Here is a 27,693-nt window from a genome sequence, read left to right as displayed (position 1 = left end):
ATTTACAGTCGCCATTTTTGAAATTGACCAGAAGGGGAAGGGATCATGTGAGCGCAATGCCAGAGGTTTTGGTCTAAGTGTGTTCGTCCGAGCACTAATACACTGCCCAACAAGAATTCTCTTGCCTTTGTGGCTGTGTGTGGTGAAGAGTCTAAGGATGAGCTCGGGCGTGTTCGCAGCTCCACGTGCCTGAGCCCGCTAGGAAGCTGACAGCGCGCAGCGCCAATCACAGGTACTGAGACATTTCCTGATCTCTGCAGCTGCGGACCGGGAAAATGTCTCAGTACCTGTGATTAGCGCTGCGCGCTGTCAGCTTCCCGGCGGGTTCGGGTACGTGGAGCTGCGAACATGCCCGAGCTCATCCTTAGTCCTGAGCGGCACTCGGGGATTCGTTGGGGGCCATAAAAGATAGATATTGCCAAATTACCTGTGGGGCCGTATTAAACCGGAACACGGGCCGCAATTGGCCCGCGGGCCGGACTTTGGACATGCCTGCTGTAGAGATTCAAGAGTCAGCTTTGTGGGTAAGCTGACTTCAGGCTAATTTTAAACTGTCCTTGCAAAAACAACTCTGGAATTTAGCTCAGTGTGGAAGATAAATAGATAAGGGAGAAAGAGGATTGATGTAGCTGCCTGAGCTGAATGCTTCAGGTTTTTTAAAATATTTCAAATATTCGGCTGAGAAGTAACTATTTCAAACATTACATCCACACCTAAGAAGGAAAACATCTAAGTTGCCTGTATAACTTTTACACTCATCTGATAATCACCAAAAGAGCTTGTTCAATGCTCCTCTTTATCCATTTAGAAGTCAAATAGACTTTCTATACTCCCTTTAGTTAACAAAGAAGCAGAAAACATTCTGAAATGTGACTCCATTTGGGGCCTGTCATAAGTAATAGGTTTGCATCCGCCTGTAATAAGGTTTGGTGGAATTCATCCTGAAAAAAGCTCTGCTGTTAATAGGAAACAGATGAGATCTGGGGGATAAGAAGTCAGAGAGCTGTGTGCTTAAATACTGCACATCCAAGAAAGCATTTATTTAGCTGTATAACAACTACAAGGCAAAAAACGCATTATCTGCATGCCAAGTATTAAAAAGAGGTTCTTTCAGCTTCACATCTCTATTATCTGGGATAGTACTCTCCAAACAGTTTTTTAAATGATTGCTTCTATGGTATAGCCTGCAATATCCCAGACATAAGAAAAACGTCGTGTTTTCTTTTTCATTATTATTTTTTATGGCAATCCTATGGCCAGCCTTTGTGACCTTACTATCAGTTGTGGATTTTACCACCACAAAATCCTATTTTCAGTCAATAAATGTGTTAGCAAGGCTCCTTCCCTAATGCACTGATGTTAAAAAGTCCTTCGTAAAATGTGCCTGTTGTCCGAAAACCACAAACAGAGAACTATAATCACCAATATTTCATGGACTGCCAGAGCTTTTTAATATTATTCACTCTGTAAGCATATGCACTTCTGGAATAGAAAACAAAAGCAGTCTTTCCACGTCTCATCTTTTGTTACTGAGAGGATTAGAAATATTCTCTATAAGACATGTGCAGCCACTCACTAAATGAATTATTTTAATCACCATGAAATTTTTAAACAACAACAAAAATGGATAATGTGCATTTCCTCCCATGATCCAATAACTGTGCAATTAACCCCTCTTCCCCCACATGCTTATGAATCAGCCACATGAATTATATTAGAACAAACTGTAACTGCTCCAACTCACTGGAACCAGGCTCTGCACCTGTGTGATGTGCGCTCAAAATCAAAATCAAAAGGGGAAGGGAACTCCCAGGAGATCTGTATTCCACAGCCATGTGCCACACTGAAAACCAGCAGGGAGTTGGGAGAAAGGCATCAGTGCTTGGCCTGCATATCTGCCTCCGACACCTTGGAAGGCGCTGAGTGACCCAGTAGCCACTTTCTCATTTGAACACTGGGACCAAACTTTTCCTTTGTCCTTAGGCCTTAGAGAGTGGCCTTTCCAGAGCAGGTCTGAGGCAGGACCTGATTAAGACATGCTTAGACTCTAAGCCAGGGCTACTCAACTCTGGAAGCCCCAGGGGCCACAACAATACTCACAGCACATGCTGAGGGCCACAACTTAAGTGTAGTTGCATATACATGCAAATATATATGCAAATAGCTTCTTTCACACTGATGGGCATGAATACAAAGCACTTCCCACAATGCCCCAGCACTCGCAGCTCCTCCTCCCTGGCACTGGAAACAACATCCTGTACCCATCTGTTCCAGCCAGCCTGTCTGCTTGCTTCTTTCAGTGCTCACCACGGCTGGGAGGTAGGGTTGCCAGGTGTCCGATATTGTACCGGGCAGTCCGGTATTTGCGCGCTTTGTCCGGCAAAAAAAATCAGAAAATACCGGATATGTGCAATGTCCAGTATTTTCTGATTTTTCCAGCTGCGCACTGGACGGAAGCCTGGAATGGGCGGGAGAGGATGCTCCTCAGTCCCCTAGTACACAAACATACCCATGAACTGAAGCCTAAAAGTGGGCAGCCAGGGGGAAGACGTCAACTCTTCTGCTGATAAATTGAAGGTTTCAGTCCTCCCCAGGTGGGAAATCCAGCATGTCTCCCAAGCACTCAGTGCACTATTTAGAAAAGGCTAAACATACATAATAGAACTGCAGTTACAGTTATGAACAACCCATGCTAACTGGTCGTACATGCAGACTCTTCCACAGCCTTCAGTTAAACCCTCTGACCTAGTCACAAAGAATCTGGCGTTGCTATTTTGTTTGCTTTCCAGTCTACATAACTAAGAAAAATAAGTTTCTTGGCAATACCTGAAAATATAGAGTGCCTGATTTGGCCACTCTTACTTCTACTGAGTTGCACCTTGCTTTAGACAAGTTTCACTGACGTCAGTGGCAGCCTATTTTCCTGTGGTGTCCAGCAGTGCAAACATTAGTTAGGTCTGAAGACTCTGGTCCAAATGAATAGCTCCTGCTTTGCAATTCTGTATGAGACAAACAGCTGACAAACCCTTCAGGCAGAGAACTGCTTAGAGATGAAGCCTGGCTCTGTGGATAGGGCATTGGCCCAGGTTTCTGGAGACCTGGAGTAAGCTTCCTCCGGTTGCAACAATGTCTCAGATCTCAACAGCTGCAGCTCTCCATCCCTAGCATGCTCCCTCTGCCCTAGCATGTGCCCTACATTTGCAAGCCAGTCTATGGGCGGCAGACTTGTGGCTGCCTGAGAGACTCCTTGCCAGCTCAAACCGGCATTTATGAAGGCCCTTTACCCACCACAGAGGGCACAGAGTGTGGATGAAGATCTCACTTTGGGCTCTATTCCAGGCTCACCATTAACCCGCTCCGGACTGGGGGAAGAGGGGTAAAAACTCGTGAAACTTTAAAAATAGCATCTGTTGTGTTTTTGTTTGCTGCCTGCTTTATGAGCTTGTAGGATTTGTGTTTGCAAGCTTCTCTTTACATACAAGTCCCAAATCACCCAGACTTCCTGCAAATCAACTCTCCAAGGAGGGAATTTGTTTTGTTTATTTATGTTGAGGGGATGGAAATCCCCACAACGAACAAAAATTGAAGAAGAAAATTACAGAGACGAGAGAAAAGTATCAAAATATATTAGTGATCCTTTGCACCCCAAGAGGCAAGAGATTAAAATCCTCCTCTCCTCAGGCATTCAGGAGGAAAAAGTATCTCAAAATTAAAGTAAATTGTGTTTGATCCCAACACAAGAAAGTCAAGGGAAGACAAAAAAAAGAGAGGTGACTCCACAGAGCTTGCACACAAAATCACTGAACGGGTTGAACCTCTCTTGTCTGGTAGTCTGGCCTAGCAATATCCATGATCCATCATGATATTAGTTAGCTGGATGTCCACTTATCATGAGTGTGGCCAAGTTTCCCATGGTCCCATAACGTTTGTTTACTGCCACCAGTCCTGGCTCTCCGATTCTGAGCAGTTATTTTACTCTAATTTACCCCTAAATGTCTTCTAAGAGATCAGTAAGCAGTGGAAGTGTTGGTACTGCTGCTCGACAATATTCACCTCCCAGGGTCCAGCAAATTCTCTGGTTCGGCATCAGTCAGGTCTCAAGGTGCTAGACCAGAGAGGTTCAACCTGGGTTCCATAAAAAGCTGCCCCACCCAGACGCTTTGGCATAACAAAGCGTTACTTTAAATGTTTGTAAGAGCTGGGACAGTCTAGCATTCTTTGTCAAGCTTGGTTACTCGTTTCCCCCTCCCACACGCCAAATCTCTGGTCTCTAATAATACAGTTTCCAAAACTATAAAAATTCCCTGCCCCACATTTAAAAGTATACAAATCAAAACGGGTTGGGCTACAAACATCCAAACATACTTTTTAACCCCCGTCTTCTACAAAACATTGTGCACATGAGTTAAAAGCAAGGTGTAATAACTAGGTTCATTGCTTCTAATAAGGGTACAAAGGGGGTGAGTTAAAAACCTCAATCGAAGGCTTGATTAGGGATCTGGGGATTTCCCTGTTTTGGCTGGTACAAGTTAGACTCGATTATGACGGACATTTCTCTGTGACTGATGGTCTGTGGATATTAAATCTAGAAAGTTCTCTCTGTGCATCTGTGAAAGAGACAATTCTAGGTTTTAAAAATTGTTTTCACAAAGATGGATCTGGCAAGGACCTATAACCTGAGTAGAGAAGCCATGGGAAACTAATGCATGATCTCGCTTGGCTCTCTCCAAAGGAATGACATGCCACTAGACTGTTTATGCGCATGTGGATTTTACACCTCTTTGTCCAGTGAAGGGACCAGGACTCCAGCTGGTATAAACTGACATCACTACATCAATTTAATACACTTGCGCCAATCTACACCAGTTTAGGATCTGGCCCTGTAGTCTCTCCACTTCTTTACACTTACATTTTTATTAGAAATTTTTCGTCTTTGGTTCTCTGGTGAGCACGTGTGCTGTGAAGGTAAAAGCAGTCACGCTACATTCAGCAGTAAACCTGCTATTTCTCCCAGGCCAGACCAAGGCAGGTACCCTGTAATATGATTTCCTTTGCTCTGTTAGGGTATGTCTACACTTGCCCCCTAGTTCGAACTAGGGAGGCAAATGAAGCATACCGAAGTTGTTAATGAAGCGTGGGATTTAAATATCCCATGCTTGATTTGCATATTCATGGCCGGCCGCCATTTTAAAAAGCCGGTAGCCCAAATTAACTCGCCGGGTGTAGACACAGTAGTCCGATCCAAAACCCTTCTGTCGAATTAACTGTTACTTCTCGTGCAAAAAGGAGTAACAGTTAATTCGAGGGAAGGGTTTTGGATCAGACTACCGCGTCTACACGCGGCGAGTTAATTTAGGCTACTGGCTTTTTGAAATGGCGGCCAGCCACAAATATGCTAATCAAGCGCGGGATATTTAAATCCCATGCTTCATTAGCAACTTCGGTATGCTTCATTTGCCTCTCTAGTTCGAACTAGGGGGCAAGTGTAGACATACCCTTATAGGCAGGGCTCGCTGAACCGCAGCAAGCCCCGCTCGCCAGCCACACTGTCCGGCGATCTGCTCATGCGCAGATCGTCCAAACCCGGCTCTTCCGGGTTACAATCTACTCGCCCGTTGTGAGTAGATTGTATTATTTGTCGAGCCCTGCTTATAGGTGACTTTCGTTCGTATCTTCACATTGGTTTAGTCCTGGCTCCCTATCAGCAATGTAAGCAACTCTTTCATAGAGAAGGTCAAAATTGCAAACACAAAAGAAAGTGAGACTGTCAGTGGAGCAGGCAGTGCCTGAAGGACACTCAGGGCCTGATCTGCCCTTTTGAAATCAGAGTTTTTGCCATTGACTTCACTTCAATAGGCATAAGGTAGGGTCTGAATGGCTCAATCCATCCTGGGGTTAAGCTCTGGCAGCTCCCAACCTGCTTCATCCAGAGAGGAGCATTCACAATCAGCCCCTTGGTAGAGTCCACAGAACTTGCTTCACTTAAAAGCTCATGATGGATTTGAATTATGATGCTGCAGCTTTATCCTTTAAGCCACCTGGCTCCCTAACTGTCTCTCAGAAATCCATAGCGATGGAAAAAGTTACCCATGCACAGCAAGAATGATCAAAATGTGTTTCCACTTATCTTGCCAGCCTAAGGCCTCTGATCAGGATTTGCAATGCCAACAATACACGGATATGCATAATGAACAGCCAATGGAGAGGAGATTTTTACACTCAAGTTGTGTCAATTTTATTAACACTTGTAACGAAGTAAGTTAACTAGTTGAAGACCTGGATTGTCTCCTCCCTTTCCTTCTGCTGAAGTGGAATGTACAGAACACACGTATTTCTTTTTTTTGATATGCTGCCAACATTTGTCTTGCATCACTTCTAATAAACCAAGCATCTTCAAATGTGTTCCCTGCGCCCTGCTCTGAGTTCTTTGTTCAGACAAATCTCTCATGCATTTGCAGTGAAAGAACATTTGGAGCCTAACGTTAAGAATGGCCACTTTGCTGTGGTTAAACAATGAGTTCTGTGTTAGCACTCACGTTGTGGCTACTATATCTTCTTGTATTCAAATACATAAGACAACGCTGGGATCCAGCTAATTTAATATGGAAACGGTACTCAAATTTATGAGGAGCCACAGGAATTTTCAGACAGAATGAAAACCATCATCTTCTTTTTATTAAAAAGATGATAAAAGGGACCGATTGTATTATATATGCTTGAGACTCATAGTGCAAGTAACATAATAGTAATGGAAATTTTGAGTATCACTATTTTACTCCCAAAGCTGAGGAGCGTGAGAGAAAACAAAACCATCCTTATTGGAAAATAAAGGCAAATTAAACTGCAAGCACATCTGCAATGACATATCTTAGGTGATGGGGGTGGTAAATCTTCCTGTGTACTATAAAGAGTGTGACTGAATGCAAAATACAGGTTGAACCTCTCTAGTAGGGCACCCACAGCACCTGACCAAATTGTTGTTACCAAAGGCTGTTGAGTATTTTCTTGTGTGTGGTAACAACAATTTCCACTAGAAAGATCCAACATTTGGAGCCAGATTCTTTGCTGCTGTAAATTAACCTGGCTTCCGGCACAATGGAGCTATGCAGTTTTACACCTACTGAGGATCTGGCCCAGGATCCAGTCAAAGGACCCACAGCAATTTCTAACCACATTGATAATCTGATCCCTACAAAAGATTTAATTTTTGTACTAATGTTTTCATTGAGCCCCAATGTCCTCATTTTTCCAGTACTGAAGATAGAAGATTTCTCACTCTACATCTCGAAACAAACAGATTTACGTTTATGTGCGAGTTTCCACACTCAGTTACTTACACTAAGAATTGCACATTCTGCAAGTGTTAGTATGGGTGTTGTCAGATTATCTTTGATAGGAATATAACATGCCAAGTTGCACTGTAGGAAAAAAAACAAAAACCAGTAGCCACTCGCCCTTGGACTTTCGAAATCCACCACTAAAAGTATTTCAGCATATCCAGTTTCCACCATGTCATAGAGCCAAGAGAGCTTTCTGATCACTTTAGGCATTGTCTAGAGTTTGACTTCTCTTTTCCTACAGTTTAACCTCTAGGTTTTAATTTCTGAACAGCTTTTTGGTTATACAGCTGATGTGCCAAGATCACTACCTAGTATGCTGACCAATATGATTTCATTTCCTTGCGCTCCCCCACCTCGATCAGTCTGTCGGTAACTATCTATTGTCTCTTATCTTATACTTAGACTGTAGGTTCCCTAAGGGAGAGAATGTCTTTTCATTCTGTGTTTGTTCCTCCCCTAGCCCAATGGGATACTGGTCCCTGACTGGAGCTCCTAGGTACTGTGAGAATGAATGAATGAATGAATGAAGCAAGCAAGCAAAGAAACAAACACTCACACATGGGTGGTCGGTGAAGGTAGGGCTGGGGGAAGCAAGCCCCCAACCCCACCCCTTCCACAGAGCCCCCACCCTCCAGGAGCCAAGCTACCTCCCCATCCCCGCACCATGGGGAGGTGGGGCTGCACGCCGTGTGCACTCACCATGGGGAGGGGAGGAGGGCCGGTGAGTGCATGCATGCCCCAACCTTGCTGGCCCACAGCACGGGGAAAGAGGAGGATGTGCTGTCCCAGCACTCCCTGGCCCTGCATGGAAGGGCGGGCAGACTGGTGGAAAAGAAGATTCAAGAGTTTAAGTATTAAAACCAAGAATCTGATATTTTTGAGGTATCTTCACATGGTTAAAACTAAATTTATCTGGGGATGGATTAATAGAAGTCCTCCCTCACTCTACAAGTGGGTTAAACACATGACAATCTGCATGAATATGATGGAGAAAATTGTTTTGAAACTGGCCAGCTTATTTTTGAGTAGCGAAGAAAAAAGGTAGCGTCTAGTAATTAACAGGAAACCTGAGCTATTTATTTGACAAGTCCTGGCAATACCTATGGCAAACGCTCCACTCAATCATTGCAGGAAAACACGTTTCCAGAAAACAGACAAGGAACTTCCATGACTATTCACAATTTAGGCACCCACAGTGGTCCCACCTTATCCTCTTTCCGACTTATCAACCAGAACTGGAGCACAACTGCTGATTTCCTTTCTTCACCATACTCAGTCCTGCTCTTGTCACAGGTCAGTGCCAGATCTGTTATTTGTAAGAAGCTTGGAAGACCACATATGAACATTCCTGATTACAATGAACTATTATTCAGATGTGATCATCTCTGTAAGAGCTTTGCCTTTCACGCACACATCTCAAGGTCATAACTTTTCTCATCTGGGAGTCTGGACAAATAAACTAGCCTTCTGCGGTATTAATAGGCACGCGTCTGTTCAAACAAAGCCATGTAGATGATTCAACATTACACAAGAAGCAGTTGATGATGCTCATTACACTTCACAGAAATATTTTCCTTTTGGAGGAATCAGAGAATAGAACTGTGTTTACAATATTTACCTAACATATTGGTTGCTTAGTAACCCAGAGAGATATATTAGAATGGTAACATATGCCCTACAGAGTGAAGACTACATCTGAAATGAATGACTATGAAAAATGAAATGTTACCATCATTTTGCCATCTCCTGGATTTTAAGAACAGTAACAGAAACACTACTAAGCCCAGAAAAAAAAATTTGCAAGTGTGAAAATAAAATTTGCAAATGTCAAAAATGAACAAGGATTTGAAACAAACAAACAAACGAAAGGCCCACCAGACACAACATTTAGGTTGCTAATCTAAAGTTTTTGTACCTGTTACCAATAAACTTTTTCCATAATTACACTAACATTTATTGTGTTATTTTTAAAAGGACAGAGTCACTGTGCTATATACCATTATATATCGTTCAGATGGTAGTTTCCTTTTTCCAGTCGACCCACGTTCTTACCGTTAGTAGAGCCCTATAATCACCTGTAATGGGAACAAAGAACTGTGGCAAATAAACTATTCAAATTACAGAAACTGGCTGAGGAAAATAACTGTTTGAAAGGCTTTAACTCCAAACTTTTCCCTTTATTGCTTAAATGCTTTTTTCTGAATCACATTCAGATGATTGAGAAATTCACGTTTTTCAACTGTTAAGTAGTAGCTGGCAGGGTGATGAGGGCAGTAGTGAAAGCAAAGTTAAGTTCTTCCTAGTACAGGGCAGGGGCCACATGATCTCCCCACGTAATCCCACATGTGACTCTGCCCCATCTGTAGTCCAGGGACCCCATGCTCTACTTCCCCCCCTCCCATGTTATCTGGGCTGAGGGTGGTATGACAGCCGGAGGAGCTGGTGGAGTTGTACTGCTTGCCCTGCCTCTGTCCTGGCCAATGGGAAAAGAAACAAAAAACTCCCAGCCCTGCGCCCCCCTGTCCTGCAAAGGAGCTGCCTTTCTTCCAGCTCCATCTGTACAGCAGAAATCCTACGGGGAGACAGGACTAGGGGTCTACTCCTTTCCATGCTGCAGTGGCAGGCAATGAGGAAAGGAGCAAAATGCTGGCAACTCCTCTGGCTGTTGTACCAGTCCCAACTCCCCACATGCCCAGACCTGCTCTTCTGCAAGGATGCTGCTGTACACAGAGCGCTGGAGGAGAGGCAGCTCCATAGAGTGGTTGGGGGCAGTATGATATTTTTCCGACACGGTGTACTGGACTTTGCCAGCCACTTTCTTGATGTTACAACTTACTTTCACCTCTGAATATGAGCCTCAAATAAATCTAAGGTGGTTACCGCATTAAGACCCATTATCTTGCAAGCTTTCCTCACATGGAACTCACACTGAAGTCCACTTCACCCGCATTCTCACACTGAGCAGTAATTTACTCGCTGATTAAGCCAAATGCTTTTAATGGAGCTACTTATGGAGTAAGATGGTACTTAGTCTGATTACTTGTGTCTCTTCAAATACTAGGGGTGTGTCTAGACTACAGAGTTTTGTCGACAAAAGTGGACTTTTGTCGACAAAACTATACCTGCGTCTACACTACTGCTGAGTTCTGTCGACATAACGTCGACGGAACTCAGCAGTTTTGTCAATGCTGGTAAATCTCATTTTACAAGGCATAACACCTTTTGTCGACAGAGTTCTGTCGACAGAAGGTGTTATTGCATGTAGGGTTGTGTCTAGACTACAGGGTTTTGTCGACAAAGCAGCTTGCTTTGTCGACAGAACTGAATGTGTCTAGACGCTCTTTGTCGACAGAAGTTTTGTCGACAGACACTGTCGACAAAACCCTGTAGTCTAGACGTACCCTAGGAAAGGCTTGGAATGTAAGACCTGATCCAAACTCCACTCAAGTCAACGTGAATGTTTCAGTAGGCTTTGCTTCCAGCTCACAGTGTATGAAGACTTTACTAAATAGAGGATTCAGAAACTTTCCCCCCCCCTCCTTAGGCTCTTTTTGTACTTTTAGGTTAATGCTGTTTGCCACATTACAATGTCACTGTAATGATTCTTTTTCTTTCAACTTGATGAACATTGTTATCAGTTACAAAACCCGAACCCGTATGAAAATGTGCATATAACCACATTGCCTAATAAATTGGACATGCAATGCTGTTATTGTCCTAAATAGTGATATCTGGACTTGAAATGCTGCATAAATACTTCCAATTTATAGCTGATTTGAAGGCTTCTGTGTATTGCTACAATTGAATTAGTCCTCAGACAACAAGCTAGAGAGTTCCAATTTGCTTGGGAATCTAATGCTGTGCCAAAGCATTATCTCATCTTTTGTTTTCCCTATAGTGAGAAACAGAGATTGTTCCCCTTCTGCCATACAATTTGCTAAATTATCCTTGAACTTTCATGCATCAAAAGTTTGTTTTGTTTGGTAGCCTGCAGTAGCAATGAAGACCTTTTCTAAGCAGAAATAATCCAAATTCTCCCTTTTCTATTTAGCAAAGTGAGGAAACTGTCTGCCCATTAGACAAAGTTTGCTGTTGCTACCTAATACCATGAGGTAAAATTCATCCCCGATATTACTTTGCTGAATTAAGGGTGTGTTACATTAAGGATAAATTTGGCCCATGCTGTTAAAAGGTCTATGAACTTGGAAAATTGTTTTTAAAAGATTAGCCCTTTTAAATTGAAAAGAGTCACCCTATTGGATAAAAAATTAACGTAGGGGTAAAAAGTCTGTTAGAAATGTACTAAAATTTTGGGCAGATCAAATCCTTTGAAAATTTGTAGAAGCTACAGTCCATATTTTTCAAACTGCACCAATATTTTAAAACATAATTATACACTGTTTATACAATTACACTATAGAACTATTACAGGAATAATTTGATATACCTCCGTTCATAGTACCTCTCATGACTTTTCACAATACAGAAGCAAAGTGATCCATAAAATCAGGAATGTTAATCACGTGAACAGAAAAGTGTTGACTAAAGAAAAAAGATTTCATTTGTGAACTAAACTACCTCATTGAGTCAACATTTCTATTATCCTCCTGTAAAAGCAGGTTCCAAAGCATTAGCACACATGATGTAGCTATCAGATGTCTAAGCATCTAGCTATCAGATGTAGTCAGCTGCAGGCTCCAATTAAATTATCTATATAGATGCATATTTTCCTTCACAGCTAACTAATCTGAAACTAACCCGATCAGGTCTTAATCAGGCAAACTCCCAGGGTGGAGGAGTGCATGAAGTCTTTGCCCCACACCCTGCTGGGGTACCTGGCGCATACAGAGAACTGCCAACTATTTTTAACAGCTGGCAGTTCCTTCTAGGTGCCATGCACCCCCAGCAGCGTGAGGAATTGAGGAGACTTCCGTGCTCCCTCTGCCCCCAGGCCAATTGTCGGGCGCACTTCCCCACTGCCAAGGAAGGAAGGAGGAAGGAAGGGCCCAGGAGCATCAGCAAGGGAGCCAAAGGGAGGCCTCCGCTCCCCTCCCTTCACCTTCCAGCTGCTGGGAAAGGCCTGGGGGCAGGGAAATGGACATAATCTCTGGCTCCTCCTCCTCGCCTTGCCAAGGCACGCAGTTCCCTCTGGTGCTATGCGCCCCTGGCGGTGGGGGAAGAAAACTTCGCATGCTCCTCCCACTGCCAGGCCAATCAGGGCCTGGAGGCAGGGGAGCATGAGAAATCTATTGCTTCCCACTCTGCCCGGGGTGCATGGTTCCCTCCTGGCAGGGCAGGGCGGGTAGCGAGAGACTTCGGGTGCTCCCCCGCCCCCAGGCCCTGATTGGCATGTGGGCAGGGGGAGCATGCAAAGTCCTCCCCCTCCCCCCCCATAGGCACTTGGTTCAATTTACCTAGGGGAGGAGGAGCAGCAAGGCAGCCATGGACAGGATCAACCCACTTGGTAGGCCGGATCCGGGCCACAGAGGCCCCTTTATCCACCCCTGCCCAAAGAGCTAAGCTTAAAGGGCACAAGATGCTACAATACAAAACAGGATGAACACGGACTGACATGGCCTTATAAACATGCACACTTCACAGAACAGGTGGGGCTTCCAATAACACAGTTTCATGAAGACCAATCCAACACTGACAGCCAGGGGAGAGCTGAAGATCATTGATGCCAACATTGATTTTCTTTTACTATGTAGTCCCCTTATTCTAGGCATCTCTGACTTTTACTGGGAGGCTCCTTTGTGCTGCAATCTAGCTCTAGAGACTACAACTCCCATGAGCCCTTGGGAAAAAGAAGGGGAGAAACTGTTGCACTCTTCCAGGTAGGGAGAGTATTAGTGAGCTTCAATTTGGAGAGAGGAGCCAGATTTCTGGTGTGGAGCCTTTTCCAGTTCTAGCTGGATGCTAGAGCCTGCTGGGGCTTTGATCTAGCTGGCTACTTCAGGGACTGTTGGTGTGATTGCCCCTGGAAGGGAGAGACCCCTTGCTGTGCCTGTTACTGAGACAAGCCTGCAAAGAAATAACTATGGCTGTTTGGGAAAGTGCTGCCCAGGGAACCAGATCTGCTGGACTGCCGTGCCTGGACTGACTGCCTAGCTTGCAACAACACACACAGAACCTGCACAGTGCTCTCTCCACTCCTGCTGCAGACCTTTAAGCACGCCTACACAAGTGTCTGGGACTCTGAATCCAGAGGAGTGCACACTCTGGGGTGGGATAAACGGTGGCAGGGTAAATGCCAGTTAGACTAAAAGTGAAGAAAATCAATTAACAAAGTACACAGATATAAAGGAAACTTATCTGTTAAACACTGTTCTTTAAGTTGGTAAGTAAAGGTGCGTTAATTCTAATATAATCAATTAGATGTATATTTTTTATAATTGTTAAATAATAAATTGTTGTTTTGAAGTTAGATCCAGATTATTACTGGAATAAGTTTATTCCCGGAGGCTCCCAAGGCACACCATTAAGTGTGCACAAAGCCAGCCATGTGGAGGCACCGCCATTGTATATTCCTTTAGGAGCAAGGGACTGCAGCAAGGAGGTGGATAGGGAATCCCCAACTATACAACATCACCACTGAGGTACTCAGGATCGCCTTTAATGTTTAAACCATAGGTGCCCAGGCACACAGGTGAGCGTGGCCTGCTCCCAAGTAACCCAGGAAGAAAAAAGGGGTTACAACTATGTCTTTAGTGAGCCCAATGCTGGTCAAACAGTCATTTCTAATCAGCCCATTACCCTGGTATCTAATAGGGATGTAAACATGTAACCATTTAAATGGTTACCCAATGCATTAGCTTATTGGTTTCCATTATGGTTATACGCCGGCTTCTTGGAGCAGTGCCAGCAGGGGCAGAATGGGCCCACAGCCCATCAGCCCTGCTCAGAGGGAGTCGGCTGTCACCCCACAGTGCAGGTTCTGCCGTATAAAGCTTACTGTAGAGCCCCTACGAGTGAAACCGCTAGGATTTTTAGCAGTTACACGGTTACCTTTTTAAACGATTTTTTTACATCCTGAGTATCTATTTGCTTCTATTTATTCACCGAGCAGGAACAATTCAGGCAGGCTTTCCACAAAGCTTATATAGTCATTCATACCAAATCAGTGGTAGCATTTGACATACACTTTTGCACTGTGGTAAGAGCAGAGTGACAGAAAGTCATGCCCACAATTTCTAGGGATAAGAGCCTCCTTCAGCCTCAGTGTCCATTCAATCCTTAGCCTTTCTAATAAACTTGACATGAGAGGTATCAGATAAGTTAGTACCAGTTCCAAGGGTGGTTTTTATGAGGTGGAATGCTGCCAACTGGGAACTAGTGCACTATCTTGTTTTCTGAGGAGCACCTAACTCAGAGGGCAATAACTTTTGATCAATGCCATCCTGAGCTATATATGAAAGTCTCTTTGTTTCATTAGCCTGCTAATTCTCTGCTCCCATTTCTGCTATATGCACAATTCCACCACCAATTGAATTTGTGCTGCAATCATACTCATGATCAGCCATCTGAACTCACTGTCAATCAGTGAGAACGGAGTTCGACCTCACAGTCAGAGACATGAGTTTCCAATCTTCATCACGCCACTAAGCTGTCAATTTTGGCAGCATGTGAGTGGTCAAGAAAATAAACATCCCATTCTTTTATTAGCACCATATGGCTGTATTTTGACTAGAGAGTGAACGTTAAAGAAACTAAGCTCAGTGGAATTTTCAGAAACTAATCTTTCTTCTCTGGTAGCTCACTGGCATTCCCTGCTTTCATTGTCTACTAGAAAATGAGGCAGCAGTTACATACACAGCCTCATTAAAAAGGGGTGAACAGAGCAGACAATGACACTACAGAACAAGGCTAGAGACTGACGTTTTAAATAGTGAAGGTTTCTTTCAGCTACAGAAAATTAATACTTCAAATAGCACTACTACTAGTATTTGAATAACACAAGCACTGTATGATTGTAACTTCTTCAGGGTTGGTCCCGTCTCTCTGTTATATGTTTGTACACTATCCATAGATTCAGAGTTTAAGGAAAGACGGGCTTATCCAATGAACTTGACTGACCTCCTGTGTCTCATAGGCCATTAAATTTCAACCAGCTACTCCTATACTGAGCCCAATAACTTGTGTCTGACTACAGCATATCTTCCTGAAAGGCAACCAGTCTTGATTTTAAAACAACAATGGGGTTGGGGCCTTTTGGGAGTTACCACAAAACAAATACTATGGTCCCAAAGTTTGGATTTGGCTCTGAACTCTCCCCAAGTTTGCAGATGTTTTTCCTTGGAACACCATAGAGATGGAGCCAGACACTGAATTCAGATCCAGATATGTACATCATTAAACCCTGGCACTGTGATTGTAATTTGAACCCTTGTTTGCCAACACACTCTCTCAGGTCTCTCTCTAGTCCATGCAGTATATACGACCTTCACCTCTGCATCCTATCCTTGCCATCTCCTGGTGCAGCTTCCTCCCAAGTCATTTTGATTGCTTTTAGTTCTGCCTCTATTGTGCATTTCCATGTTACCCTCTTGGTTCCATTCCAATGCCCATCTTGTTTTGTTATTCTGGTATTTCCTTCATGCATGTCCAGACATCTCCATTTTTGTTCTGTAACTCCCTGTCCTAGTGGTTTCTGTTCAGTCCTCTCCCAGAGTTCTTCACTTGTGATTTATTTCTGGCCATCTCATATTGAGGATTTGTTTAAGGTAGCTGTTTATGAAAACAGGTTAGACAGAAAGTTCGTAAGAAGTCTTCAAATTTCATCTCTATTATATAGCAAGACTGACTCAGCAATGATGTTAAACATTTAAAAGCTAGTTAGGAGGGCAAGATTTCTGGTTCTCCAGATCAGCTTTAGAGTTACAAAGAGATGTCTGGCTTTCACCATTCTGGCTTTTAATGTCATACTTGTAACAGTGCCAACATATCTGCAATATCAGACCTCTTATATGCCAGCCCCTGAAAGTATTACTGGTGTGTCTTGTTGTGTGTCAAATGTCATGGTTTTCTATTTTATCTATTTTCTCACTGTTTGTAGATACTAATTATTTGTTAGAGGTGTGTTTAAGTGGGATATCAGGAAAAGTTCCTAACTATGTTCCATCACGTTGAAGAATTGAAGCTCTATGGCTTGAGACAACTGCAACCAGACTACACAAAGCACCAGCAAACAGACCATAGGCAACAGTCCTTTGCTGACAAGATCATCCAACTAGCCATTTCAGATTCTGAGTTCTACAATTCTGACAGCATTAGTTTCCCTGGGAATACCATATCAAATTAAAGGTTCTGGGATTAGTTCCCAAAGCAATCAATGGAGGAGTCCTGGGTATATCAGGAGCCACCTCTCTTTATGACGAGGAACTTCCTTGCCAATTGAGCTATTGCAAAATGATGGAATAAAAGCAAGACCTGTAAGAGCTTCTCATTGGCTGGCCCACAGTTTTGTAACTCCCCCCTGCAAGAGATGAGAGACAAAGTGACCTGGCATAATAATAAACACACACACACATCTCTGCATGTGACAGAGAAAAAGAGGGAAAATCAGGCACTCAGCTGTCTTTTATAATTTTGGTTGTGTTCTGACATGGGTGGCAGGTGCATTACAAACATTACAATCACCTTGGTAGATAAAAAAGCCTTAGAACAAAGGCCTTAGAGCAAATTCTTATGTTTTTGTTTTGTTTGTAATTAACATTTTATTATTTAAACCCTTCTTTATTTGGCAATCATTAAATTAGTAAACAGTCAAACACTTCCAAGGTATCTTTGTTCTAACAGAACAATCTAAAAACTAACAGACTAAAACCTTGGAGGAAGGAAATACATGTGCTCCACATTACTGGAAAGCACAAAACCTCAAGTTCTTTTCATGGAGAGTCCCAAATCTATTTTTGTGATTCATGAGCTGGCTTGCACAAAGATCTATGTATTCTTGGGTTTAAAGGCAGATTGTTTTTTTCAGGTGCACATGAGGTTACATATTTTGAGACTAACTATTACTTTACAATGGATCTTTTATTTTTGCACTTCAATAAAAGACCCTTTGCTAAAAGGTTTGGTATAACATTACACAGGGATAGCCTTCTGGCACATGGCCCCTTTCCCACTGAACATCAAAGTACTTCTGCAATCAATATAATCCCAGCTCCGGTGGGAACGGGGGGCCTTCTACAGCTGTAGTGTCTATAGGTACCCATGGCCATTCCTGACATGCTAGCAGTAGAAACATACATCTCAGAAAGTTTAAAGATTAAGACAACCACTTGCATCCTTTAAGGGCTCAGTTCTAATTACTATCGTTATCAGTAATATTATATTGCTGAGGAATCCCAGTTATCATAGAATCATAGAATAATAGGACTGGAAGGGACCTCAAGAGGTCATCGAGTCCAGCCCCCCGCCCTCAAGGCAGGACCAAGCTCCACCTACACCATCCCCGACAGATGTCTATCTAACCTGTTCTTAAATATCTCCAGAGAGGGAGATTCCACCACCTCCCTTGGCAATTTATTCCAATATTTGACCACCCTGACAGTTAGGAATTTTTTCCTAATGTCCAATCTAAACCTCCCCTGCTGCACTTTAAGCCCATTACTCCTTGTCCTGTCCTCAGAAACCAAGAGGAACAAATTTTCTCCTTCCTCCTTGTGACACCCTTTTAGATATTTGAAAACCGCTATCATGTCCCCCCTTAATCTTCTTTTTTCCAAACTAAACAAGCCCAGTTCATGAAGCCTGGCTTCATAGGTCATGTTCTCTAAACCTTTAATCATTCTTGTCGCTCTTCTCTGTACCCTTTCCAATTTCTCCACATCTTTCTTGAAATGTGGCGCCCAGAACTGGACACAGTACTCCAGCTGAGGCCTAACTAGTGCAGAGTAGAGCGGCAGAATGACTTCACGAGTTTTGCTTACAACACACCTGTTGATACAACCTTGGTTATGGACCAAGATGCACTATGCCAGGCACTGTACAAACAGGAAAAAAGACATAGCCTGCTCCACCTGACAGTGAGTATGTGCCTGCCTGCATTTCTTGGCACGTAAGAAACCCATGCAGTTCTGAGATGTTGGACTCTTTTGGATAGGGATGGTGTCAATCGACACTTTTTTATAGTCCCTACCTCAGTGAGTCCCTGGTACTACACAGAACTCCTGGGTGTATCCAGAGACTATGGTGAAAGTGTCAAACATTAATTCTATTGGCCAGAGACAGCATGAAACAGGAGGGGCCTTGAGAAATGGCCTACTGTCTTGCAACAGGAGAGAATTTAGTCCAAGAAGAAGGTCAGAGTGAAAAGTCATTTGTCATCATCAGATATTTCTCCATGTTACCCTGCTGTTCATGTGTCTAAGTACTTTCTGCCGGCTTTACAGATTTCTAGTTAGGACATATTTGGGATAAATTCTGGTTCAGAAAAACATGGTTCAGAAAGAAATGTTGCATCTGGCAGTCAAAATGGAGAACATTTGTTCCTAATTCAATACTGTATGCAAAGTTTTGATCATTTCAAAGTCTATCCAACATGTCTGTCAGAATTCATCTCCCTAATTGATTAATTAAGCCAGCAAAGCCAGAATTCAAAAGCAAGGGGTGTAGACCTCCATGTGCTTCAACAACTGTGGAATAAATGGTGCCAGTGTGATGCAACCTTCATGGTAGAAAACTGTATACTGTTTCTTTAGAGCAGTGGAGCCGACAGCCTAGCCAGGGCCCTCGGCAAAGCAGGGGAGGCTGCTCTGCACCCCCCAGGAGGGACAGAGCCTCAGATAGAAGGGGTAGGCCTGGGGGTAAGCAGCCCTCAGTGCTGCCCGGAACATGCCATGCATTGCTCTGGCAGTGATTTAAAGGGCCCAGAGTGTCAGTCACCACTGCAGTAGCAGCAGCTGGGAGCTCTGGGTTCTTTTGTATCGCTGGGCCCTGGGGTAGTTACTCCCTTTCTTTCCACTCCCCATCGGTGGGCCTGCTTTAGAGCTAGCCAATGTTTTCCTAAAATCCTATTTGAGTTTCCTGTTAGTAGAATTCACCATTTGTGGTCCTTTCTGCTGTCAGTCTTAATGCCACTTCCTCATTCTTCTCTGAAGAAAAGTCTGCTGTTTTTCATGTTACGGTAACTGTCCCCTACAACTTTGTAATTGTTACATCCATCCAGGACTGAATTTCATATGGGGCCAGGCAGAGTGAAGGGAGAGCCCATGATTAGCTAGCCCTGAAAATGTATTGCCAGAGGTTATGCCAGAAAAGTAAAAGATCTTACAGAAAATTCTAAAACTAAACTGAGGCAGCAATCACCTGAACAGGGTAACAGAATGAACCAGCATGAATATGGCAAGTAGAAATTTTCACGGACAAGCAAGCTACCCACAAAGATGGCCTTACAAACAGGAACCTAGAGTAAACCCAGATGCTGTTGTCTTCCTAAGTCTGCAGGCAGACAGCTCCAGCGCCTCTGCTGACACTGCTCAAGACAGTAGGTCCTTCACACTGATCTTGAGTTTGGATTCTGTTCTCTTGCTATTGGGAATCTTGGTGTGAGGGGCTGAGGGTACTAGGATGGGAGGGAGGGGAAGGGAAGAGAGAGACTGAGGAGCAGTTAGACCAGAGCAGCATTTCTGTGAGCTTTCCTTGCAACCAAAGCCTGCTGGGCAGTGATGAGGTGGGTCACCAGCAGGAGTTGGATCCTGCCCCTCTCCAGAGACACAAACGCTGGAGGAGCAGGCAGCTATTGAGTTCCCCACCTTCCTGGGGACACTGGGGCCAGGCTTCTGTCCTACAGTGGTGGCCGAGAGGCTCTGGTCTTGCGGCTCCATATCCCATCATCCCCTCCCCTCCGCTTCTATACCTACCTCCCCATCCTGGGCATACTTTGCCCCCATGCTTGCCAGGGCTGAATAAATCTGCTGCTGGGAAAAGTGATATTCTTAGGTTTGTTGATATCGCTTTTCATCGCAGCAGTCTTATTAGCTAGCACGTCTTTTTAAAAAAGCAACCAGAAAAGCAAAAGAACCAACAAGAAAAATGAAAAGAACATGCAAAGCACCTCATCTGTTTCTGTCCAGTAAAGAATAGAGGCAACTGCACTACGGATATAAACCGCCATTTAAAAAGATAACGGGTTAAACACTACGTTTAACAGGTTAGTCATGGAGCAGCTCCCCCACGCCCATGATGCAACATGGTGGGCCTGGCCAGGTCAGAGCAGCCCCCACCAGTGGTGATACGTGAGCAGGGGGCTGCTCCAGCCCAGTTGGGCTACCAGTTAACCGGTTACCAGTAAGGGTGATGCTTATCAGTTACCTCTTTACATCCTTAAACTGTACATTATTTTTATTATCAAGTCTGCAGAAACACTCAGTAAATTATAATGACTTGAATACATATATGTGCATATTTATTTATTTTTCCTAAAGTTAATTAAGTAGGTTAGTAAAAATTGCCAGTGAGGTCATCAGCAAGAGTTGGTGGTTGTACTCTGAGACCACCAAAAACTTTGTTGTAAAAGTCTTTGGACTAGAGAAATGTAGTATTGGGGGGGGGGGGGGCGCAGATTTTGAAGCACAGGGAGAAGAGACTGAGAAATAAGGGGAAGAGATAAAATACAAAAGAGGAAAAACAAGACAGAGATGAATGGAGACAGTGAAAAGGAAAAGGGCAAGCAAACACTGACACAGGAAAAGACGCACCATGGTCTGTGACAGGACAGAATGCAGAGCAAAGTGAAGTCAATCCCAGAAAGGAAAGGAGATATGAAATAAGTTACAAAAACATGTTAAATGGAAAGCTGGTTGACAATAAAATGTGTTACTATTAAATGAAAAGGGGCACTCTTTGAGGACATGAAAGCAGTAGTGTTTTTCACCAAGCTAGTAGACCATTAATTATTGCTCTCAGACCTGTGGTTCTGATTCGATGTTTATCCGGTAAGCTTGTGCTTTTCCATCTTCTAAAATATTAGGAGTCCAGGTCTTGCCTTCAGCTCTGCAATAGGGAATTAAAGAAGAAAATTAAACAGAGAAGTTCAATGACATGTCTTCACAGGAGGTTACCAAATGCTATTCTGAAGCACAGCAGAGTTTACACGGACATTGTTCTGCAAGAGGTTTGCACCATTGCTGCCTGAGTTACTCTTCATCCTTTCTACACCACATGCCTGATAAAGATGACATAATACTGCACTTTCGGTTCACAAATGTATCTTCAGCCATCCAAAGTGAGCGTTGGAGCAGGCAAATGCCACCGTTACAAGCTTTTCCATGGGCCTGAACGCTTTTTCCACAGAGGTGTCCCAATGTACTGTAGGAATTAGCTCACTGACATATTTCTGTTCAGTTCAATGTGCTGAGCACACAGGACCTGCTTTCTGTGTCTACTGCACTTGTTGGAAAAGACCCTTGTTTTGCTCTCTAAAGGGATGCACAGGGTTGAACATATATATTAATGTGTTCCACTAGCATTTTTTTTAAGCCAAAAAGAGCCTCTTAAGGGACTGAAATAGGGGCTGAACATTTTCCAAAGCACCTCAGCAACTGAAATGGCATAAAAAGATCAGGAACAGGATTTTCAAAAGCTCCAATCCCATTTTTTCCAAGTGCCATTTTCAAAAGAGACATAGGCACTTAGGAGGATGAGTCCCTTTGGCTTTCAGTGATATGTAAGAGCCTAAGTGCCTGTATCACTTTTGAAAATGGGACTTTGTAACTTTTGAAAATCTTCCTCCTGGTCTTCTCTCATAATTTCTGTTTCTCAAGACTGAATACAAGGGTGTTGTTTCTACAGAGGTATTTACGTGACATGCCCTTACCCTCCCGAATCACTGAAATATTTGTGCCTCCCAAATATTTAGCCTTGTGACACTCCTGAGGTAGGAGAATATTATCCCCATTTTACAAATGGGAAACTGAGGTACGGGGAGATCCAGTGATTTCTCAAGGTCACAGAGAAAGTCTGTAGCAAAACTAGGACGTGAACCTTGATATCCCAGGTCCAAGATTCTGCCTCAGCGCTGAAGCTACGGATCCAAAGGAACTGACAGTTGCTGTTTCTAACATGCATTTTAGAATAGTGTAGACTATTAATTAATAACAGAGTCAGATCATTATAGCTATGGAACACATAATTCTGGAAAGACATTTTAATTTAAAAAGCTCTGCATTACGGCAGGGATGCTGCAGTTTGTCAATAACTAATATAATAGCAACCATTTGCAGTTATATTGCACCTTTCCTCCAAGAGTATCAAAATGTGCCAACAGCCAGAGAAGGTCAGGCCCATCAAAGTCATAGGGACAGTTTCTCAGAGCTCTGCAGTCACCAAGAGCTTGACAAAAGTTAAAACAGCCTCCGGGGTTGCTGCAACTTAGGCCACATCTACACTAAAGGGGAAGGTTGAAACAAGATAGTCAGCTCCAGCTACATTAATTACATAGCTGGAGTTGATGAACCTTGATTCAAGTTTCCCCATCATCCCCACAGTGGGAGGCCGAAGGGAGCAAATGCCCCCTTCGGCTTCTTTTATTCCTCATAGGAGCAGGAGTACCAGCTGCTAATGGGGCGCCCCTGAGTTTGATTTAGTGAGTGTTAACAAGACCCACTAAATCAAACTCTGGACGATCAATTGTGGCAGCATCTATCTTCCCCGGAGTGAAGACATGGCCTTACATCGGCTGGTAATAACACTCCTCCTGCAGGGCCAGTTATGCAGCTGGGTTCACCACAGCACAAAGCTGGAGTGGGGTGCCAAGCATAGGTGCTTTTATTTTTCCCCATGGGTGCTCCACTCCCCCCCCTTCTTCCAAGACCCCTCTTTGCTCCACCTCTTTCCACCCCTTGCCCACCCACTGTTCTCCACCCTCCACCAAGCACCTTCCCCAAGCTGCCGAACAGCTGATCTGTGGCACCTCCGAACAGCTGTGGCTGGTGGGTGCTGAGCAGCCATTACTTATTTTCTATGGGTGCTTGAACCCTTGAACAACCATGGAGTTGGTGCCTATGGGGCCAAATACTTGGTTTGCACAGGTTTCTCAACAACTCACCTCTTGGGAGTTAATAATATGGTGCAAAGATTCCATTTTGCCCCAGTCGTTTTAACTTGAAGGAATCTGTTGCCTGCATCTGCCGCTCTTTCATCATGTGCTTTATTCATGCAACAGTGCAACACAGGACTTTCTGTTTAGCTTCAGGAGTCACGTGCAGATAATTTTTGGAAAACGTGACCAATTCATTTAATCTAATATGTGTAGCTTATTGACGGCAGCCAAGAATCCCTTCACTGGACTCTGCCCCCAATTTGCCACACACCACAGCTGAATTTTGTTTAATTATCTGCAGCATGTCAGTTTGGAAAACAAGACATGCACAGTTTTAGTCCAGGAATATTTGACTCCAACTCTTCCCTACTTCCTGTCTTTGGGTAGAGCCAGGCCACTTATAAACCTCTGAGGAAATAAGGGCCTGATCCAAAGCCCAGTGAAGTCAATGCAAAGACTCCCAATGACTTCAACACTCATGCCCAAAAGCTCCATGCTTTTATTTTTCCACGTCGTTTGCTGCCTCTGAGTCTAGTTTTTACAACACAGGGACATTTGTTATTTTTCATTGATGGAAATTTTACTATAACTGCCCTTTTTATGGTGACTAGATGCTGGGGAGAGGAACCACCCTTATGCCTCAAGTCTGTCCCTAGAAATGTTTCACTGTTCAGCATTCCTTGTTCTAGAGTGGCTGATCCTCTCAGGAATCTTAACATTTCTACCACTCCTAGCTTGATCTTTACTATAATCTTCTGCTGTGTTTGCTGCTCCCACTTTGAGCATTTCATTTTGAGGTGGCAGAATATGAAAAGGTCTAGCTATTTTGGTTGAGGGCGTGGGAGGAAAGGACATTCATCATTTCATTTTTCACCCCCCTCAAATTAGTTTGACATTTGTTCAATGAGAATCAGTTATGAATTTGCTGCTCTGAGCTGCTTCGGAGACCAAATGCTAAATGCGATTTAAGAAGAATCCCTAAGATTTCAACAATTCCAGCAAATGAAAGAGGAGGGATTCAGAAAGTGATTGGGGTTCAGATAAAGTAGTAAGCAATAGGATATTCGCTCTGCCTTAAGCTGCCTAAGGGATATAGTCATTGCTAACTGCAGAACGGTGATGTCTCAATTCTCCCACAGACTCAGAAACAAAGAGATTGTGTTGGGTGTACCAGGAAAACTGGGATTAAGTTTTCCAAAATGATTCAAGGTTTCTTTTTAGATACATGATGGAAGAGAAAGTTGTAATTTAATCACCAGGTTCACCCATGAAATCTTATATATGGCAGGAGCTTTAAAAAAAAAATCATGAGATTTTCCCTCAATATCGACATATCTGGCCCACAACGAAAATTGATTTAAGATTTCTGCAGCATCAGGATTGGGCCTGACTGGCACAGGATTTTGGCTTAGCACTCCTACCAAATAATTATCTTGAAGAGGCAGCACCAGGCCTGATTCTGATCTCAGTGACATTTATCCACAGAGTTACTCTGCATTTACAGCAGACACACAGAAATCAGGGCATGGCCCAATGTCTGTAATGAGGCTCTGTACAGCAGAACTAATTGAAAAAAATGCAAATAAAAGTTTGAAATGTGGAAAATGTGGACCTGCCCAGACAATAAGTCACCCTCAGACACACCCAAATCCCCACAGAAATGCCTGATTGCAGGCTACATCAGTGCTACTCTGGAGCCTGCATTGTGCCTGGCCTGTCTGCAGATATGCAGCGAATGGGGAAGGGACCTTTGAATGATCCGCACAAGGGCCAGGCCAAAGTTGAAGAGCTTCTCCCACTGAGCCTTCAAAGGCTTCACAGACACCAGCAAGGGGAGATCCGTCACCCCAGTGCCACTCTGCTCCTGCCCACAGAATGAGATCCAAAAGCAGAGGGGAAATAGTCACGCTTCATAAAGGGGTAGTGGGAACAGACCTATTCCCCCGGACAGTAGGAGCCCTGAGATTCAGGAAGGAATCTCAGGGTTAGGCAACTCTATGCCACCCGAAAGCAGGGTTGTGCCTTTAAGCACAATTGAGCCCTTGCTGTATGCAACAAAATGAGACTTCTCTAGTGGAGTAGGTGAGATTACACCTCTTACTTGTCTGCTCCTAGAAGACTGCTTAATTCATGGCTTAAGGACAGGCAGAGTGTTTTCAGAAGTGCTGTATTATATTGAAAGGAATGAAAGTCGGGTATGTGGAAGTCAGTACTCTGTATCAACAATGCACTACTGTAACACAATTCCTTCTTCAACAATAGTAAGAAAATAATTCTACCTGCATTCTCCCATGCCTTCAATAGACTGTTCTCTGGGAACAGACCTACTCACAAGACATTATTAAAACACTGGAAGAAACTGTAGTCACCCTTAATCCGTCATTAATTTTTTGTCTAGTTGACTCGCTGTCATTTTAGAAAAACTGCTTGCCTACAGTAACTATCGGGAACAATAACTTGTTCTCTTCATTTGCAGAATTGCTTGAAAGTCACGGGAATTCCTGGCTTTTTTTGCACTTCTAATTCCTCCAACCCTTACCAACGAAATCTTAACATGTGAGGAAAAGGCCAGAATGACGGCCTTGGACGCTGTAGTTCCTTGTTTCACAACAGGACAGGTGTGAACATGGACAGCAGCTGTGCAAGCTTCCCAACACAAGCACATCATTGTGTGCTGTTCTTGGCATGCCAGGGTCACCTTTAGGGGTGAGGGATCGGTTTGGCTCATCAAGACGTGTGTATCTCTGATTAGACAACAAGTAAACTGAGAGTGCGGGATTTATTTTGTGATATGCACACTAGTTCACTAGGAATTGGATTAAAATCACTAGCTGCCAAGGATACACCTCATAATCCCAAAGGGGTAATTTCCCTTAAGTAAGAAATTCAGAATGTTGGTTCAGTTGCTACAAAGCCACATAAAATTACCGCAGGGGTGGGCAATAAGCCAGAGGCTGTTATCCAAGGTTAGCCGCTGGTGGGCCGCCAGCAGTTTATCTAACTGTGCTTCCATGAGTACCACTGCTTGCAGGGCCCATTGGCCATGGATCGCTATTCCCAGCCAATGGGAGCTGCACCGGATCCCGCAGGTCTCACTGGCCGGGAATAGCGTCCACGGCCAATGGGAGCTGCAAGAGGCCCTACTTGTGGAAGCGCAAGTAAACAGTGTGCCAGCAGCTCGCCAGGAGCAAACCCTGGCGAACTGCCTCCAGCTTTTATAGAGCCCTGTTCAATAAAGCACTTCAACATGTACAAAACTCTACGTATCTGCTTAAAGTGATGCACATGTTTAAGTCTTCCCCAAATCACTTAAGTGCACACAAAGTAGAGCACGACATCCTGTCTGGTCTCCAGAGCACAGACTAATTTAGCCTTGGAGCTTCAGGAATTCACAAGGCAATTCCTAGGACCTGGGAAATACAAAACTAACTCCAGGGTTGATTTGCCCAACTTGCCTTTTACTGAGCACCTGAGCAACTTTCTGTGGAGGTGGAGTTTCACGTTCTCCTCCCTTTATTTACCCAGCTGAAGTGGTATGTTGCCTTTGGAGCTTTGCTCAGCCAGAAAGGCCCGGGATATTTTTTGCTGCATCACACCTGAGGAGTTCCAAAGGGGAAGCTGTGATTCACTTTTTTCAATGGCACATTGATTGGAAACTTGGGACCATCACATATAGTGATATTTCCCATATCCCAACAATATTACTGCATAGCTTCCAGCCAATGTACCCAACACGTTAGTCCCAGGAGCCTTATTAAACATTTATAGTACTGGAAAAAAGTCAGAATGCAAAAGGAAATTGACCATACAATGCTCTGGAGAGTTTTAGGGGTAAATTTACAGAAGAGCCATTACCAGAACACCTTTTGTGAGTATACAGGCCTGTCCATTTGAAGTAAAATTCATCTCATGCAGAGAACCAGCAAGGCTTCTCAAACCTGCCTTAAGTGGAACTGAAATGGTGCGTAGGCCTCATGCTGAACTTTTGCACAGGAGTGATTTATGCCCTTTGGTAGGGCTGCCCATGCCACTAAGGCAAGCACAATCTGGCTCTTTATTTTTGCACAAGGCTCCAGTTGGCATGAATGGTTCAACGCCACGGAAGAATTTGGTTCTTTATCATTTTTAATCCAACCTTAACCTTTGGTTATAGGTCTAAAAGGGACTGTAAAAATGGTACTATTGGGTTCCATGTATATTCGCTCCCTAATACATGATCCCAAGTCTGATCTGAGTGCAAGTAAAAGGTTGGAATTCCTAACTCCTGTATTCGTATCCTGGCTCTGAAATGGAACATGGGGTCAATTC

At 43.7% G+C, this 27,693-nt stretch overlaps 1 protein-coding gene across 1 annotated transcript in view; it reads right to left on the bottom strand.

Moving 5' to 3' along the window:
• The window catches only part of PDLIM4 (PDZ and LIM domain 4), a 125,776-nt gene that overhangs the window by 46,279 nt on the left and 51,804 nt on the right, over positions 1-27,693 (bottom strand). The window contains exon 3 of the mRNA XM_075900355.2: positions 21,254-21,338. Within this exon, the coding sequence (XP_075756470.1) occupies positions 21,254-21,338 (85 nt within the window). The remainder of the gene's footprint in view (positions 1-21,253; positions 21,339-27,693) is intronic.

The sequence above is a fragment of the Pelodiscus sinensis genome, chromosome 16 (genome assembly GCF_052426305.1).
Source record: "Pelodiscus sinensis isolate ZL-2025 chromosome 16, ASM5242630v1, whole genome shotgun sequence".
NCBI lineage: Eukaryota > Metazoa > Chordata > Testudines > Trionychidae > Pelodiscus > Pelodiscus sinensis.
The sequence above is the reverse complement of the archived record's forward strand: the minus strand, read 5'-3'. Positions and strand labels throughout refer to the sequence as shown.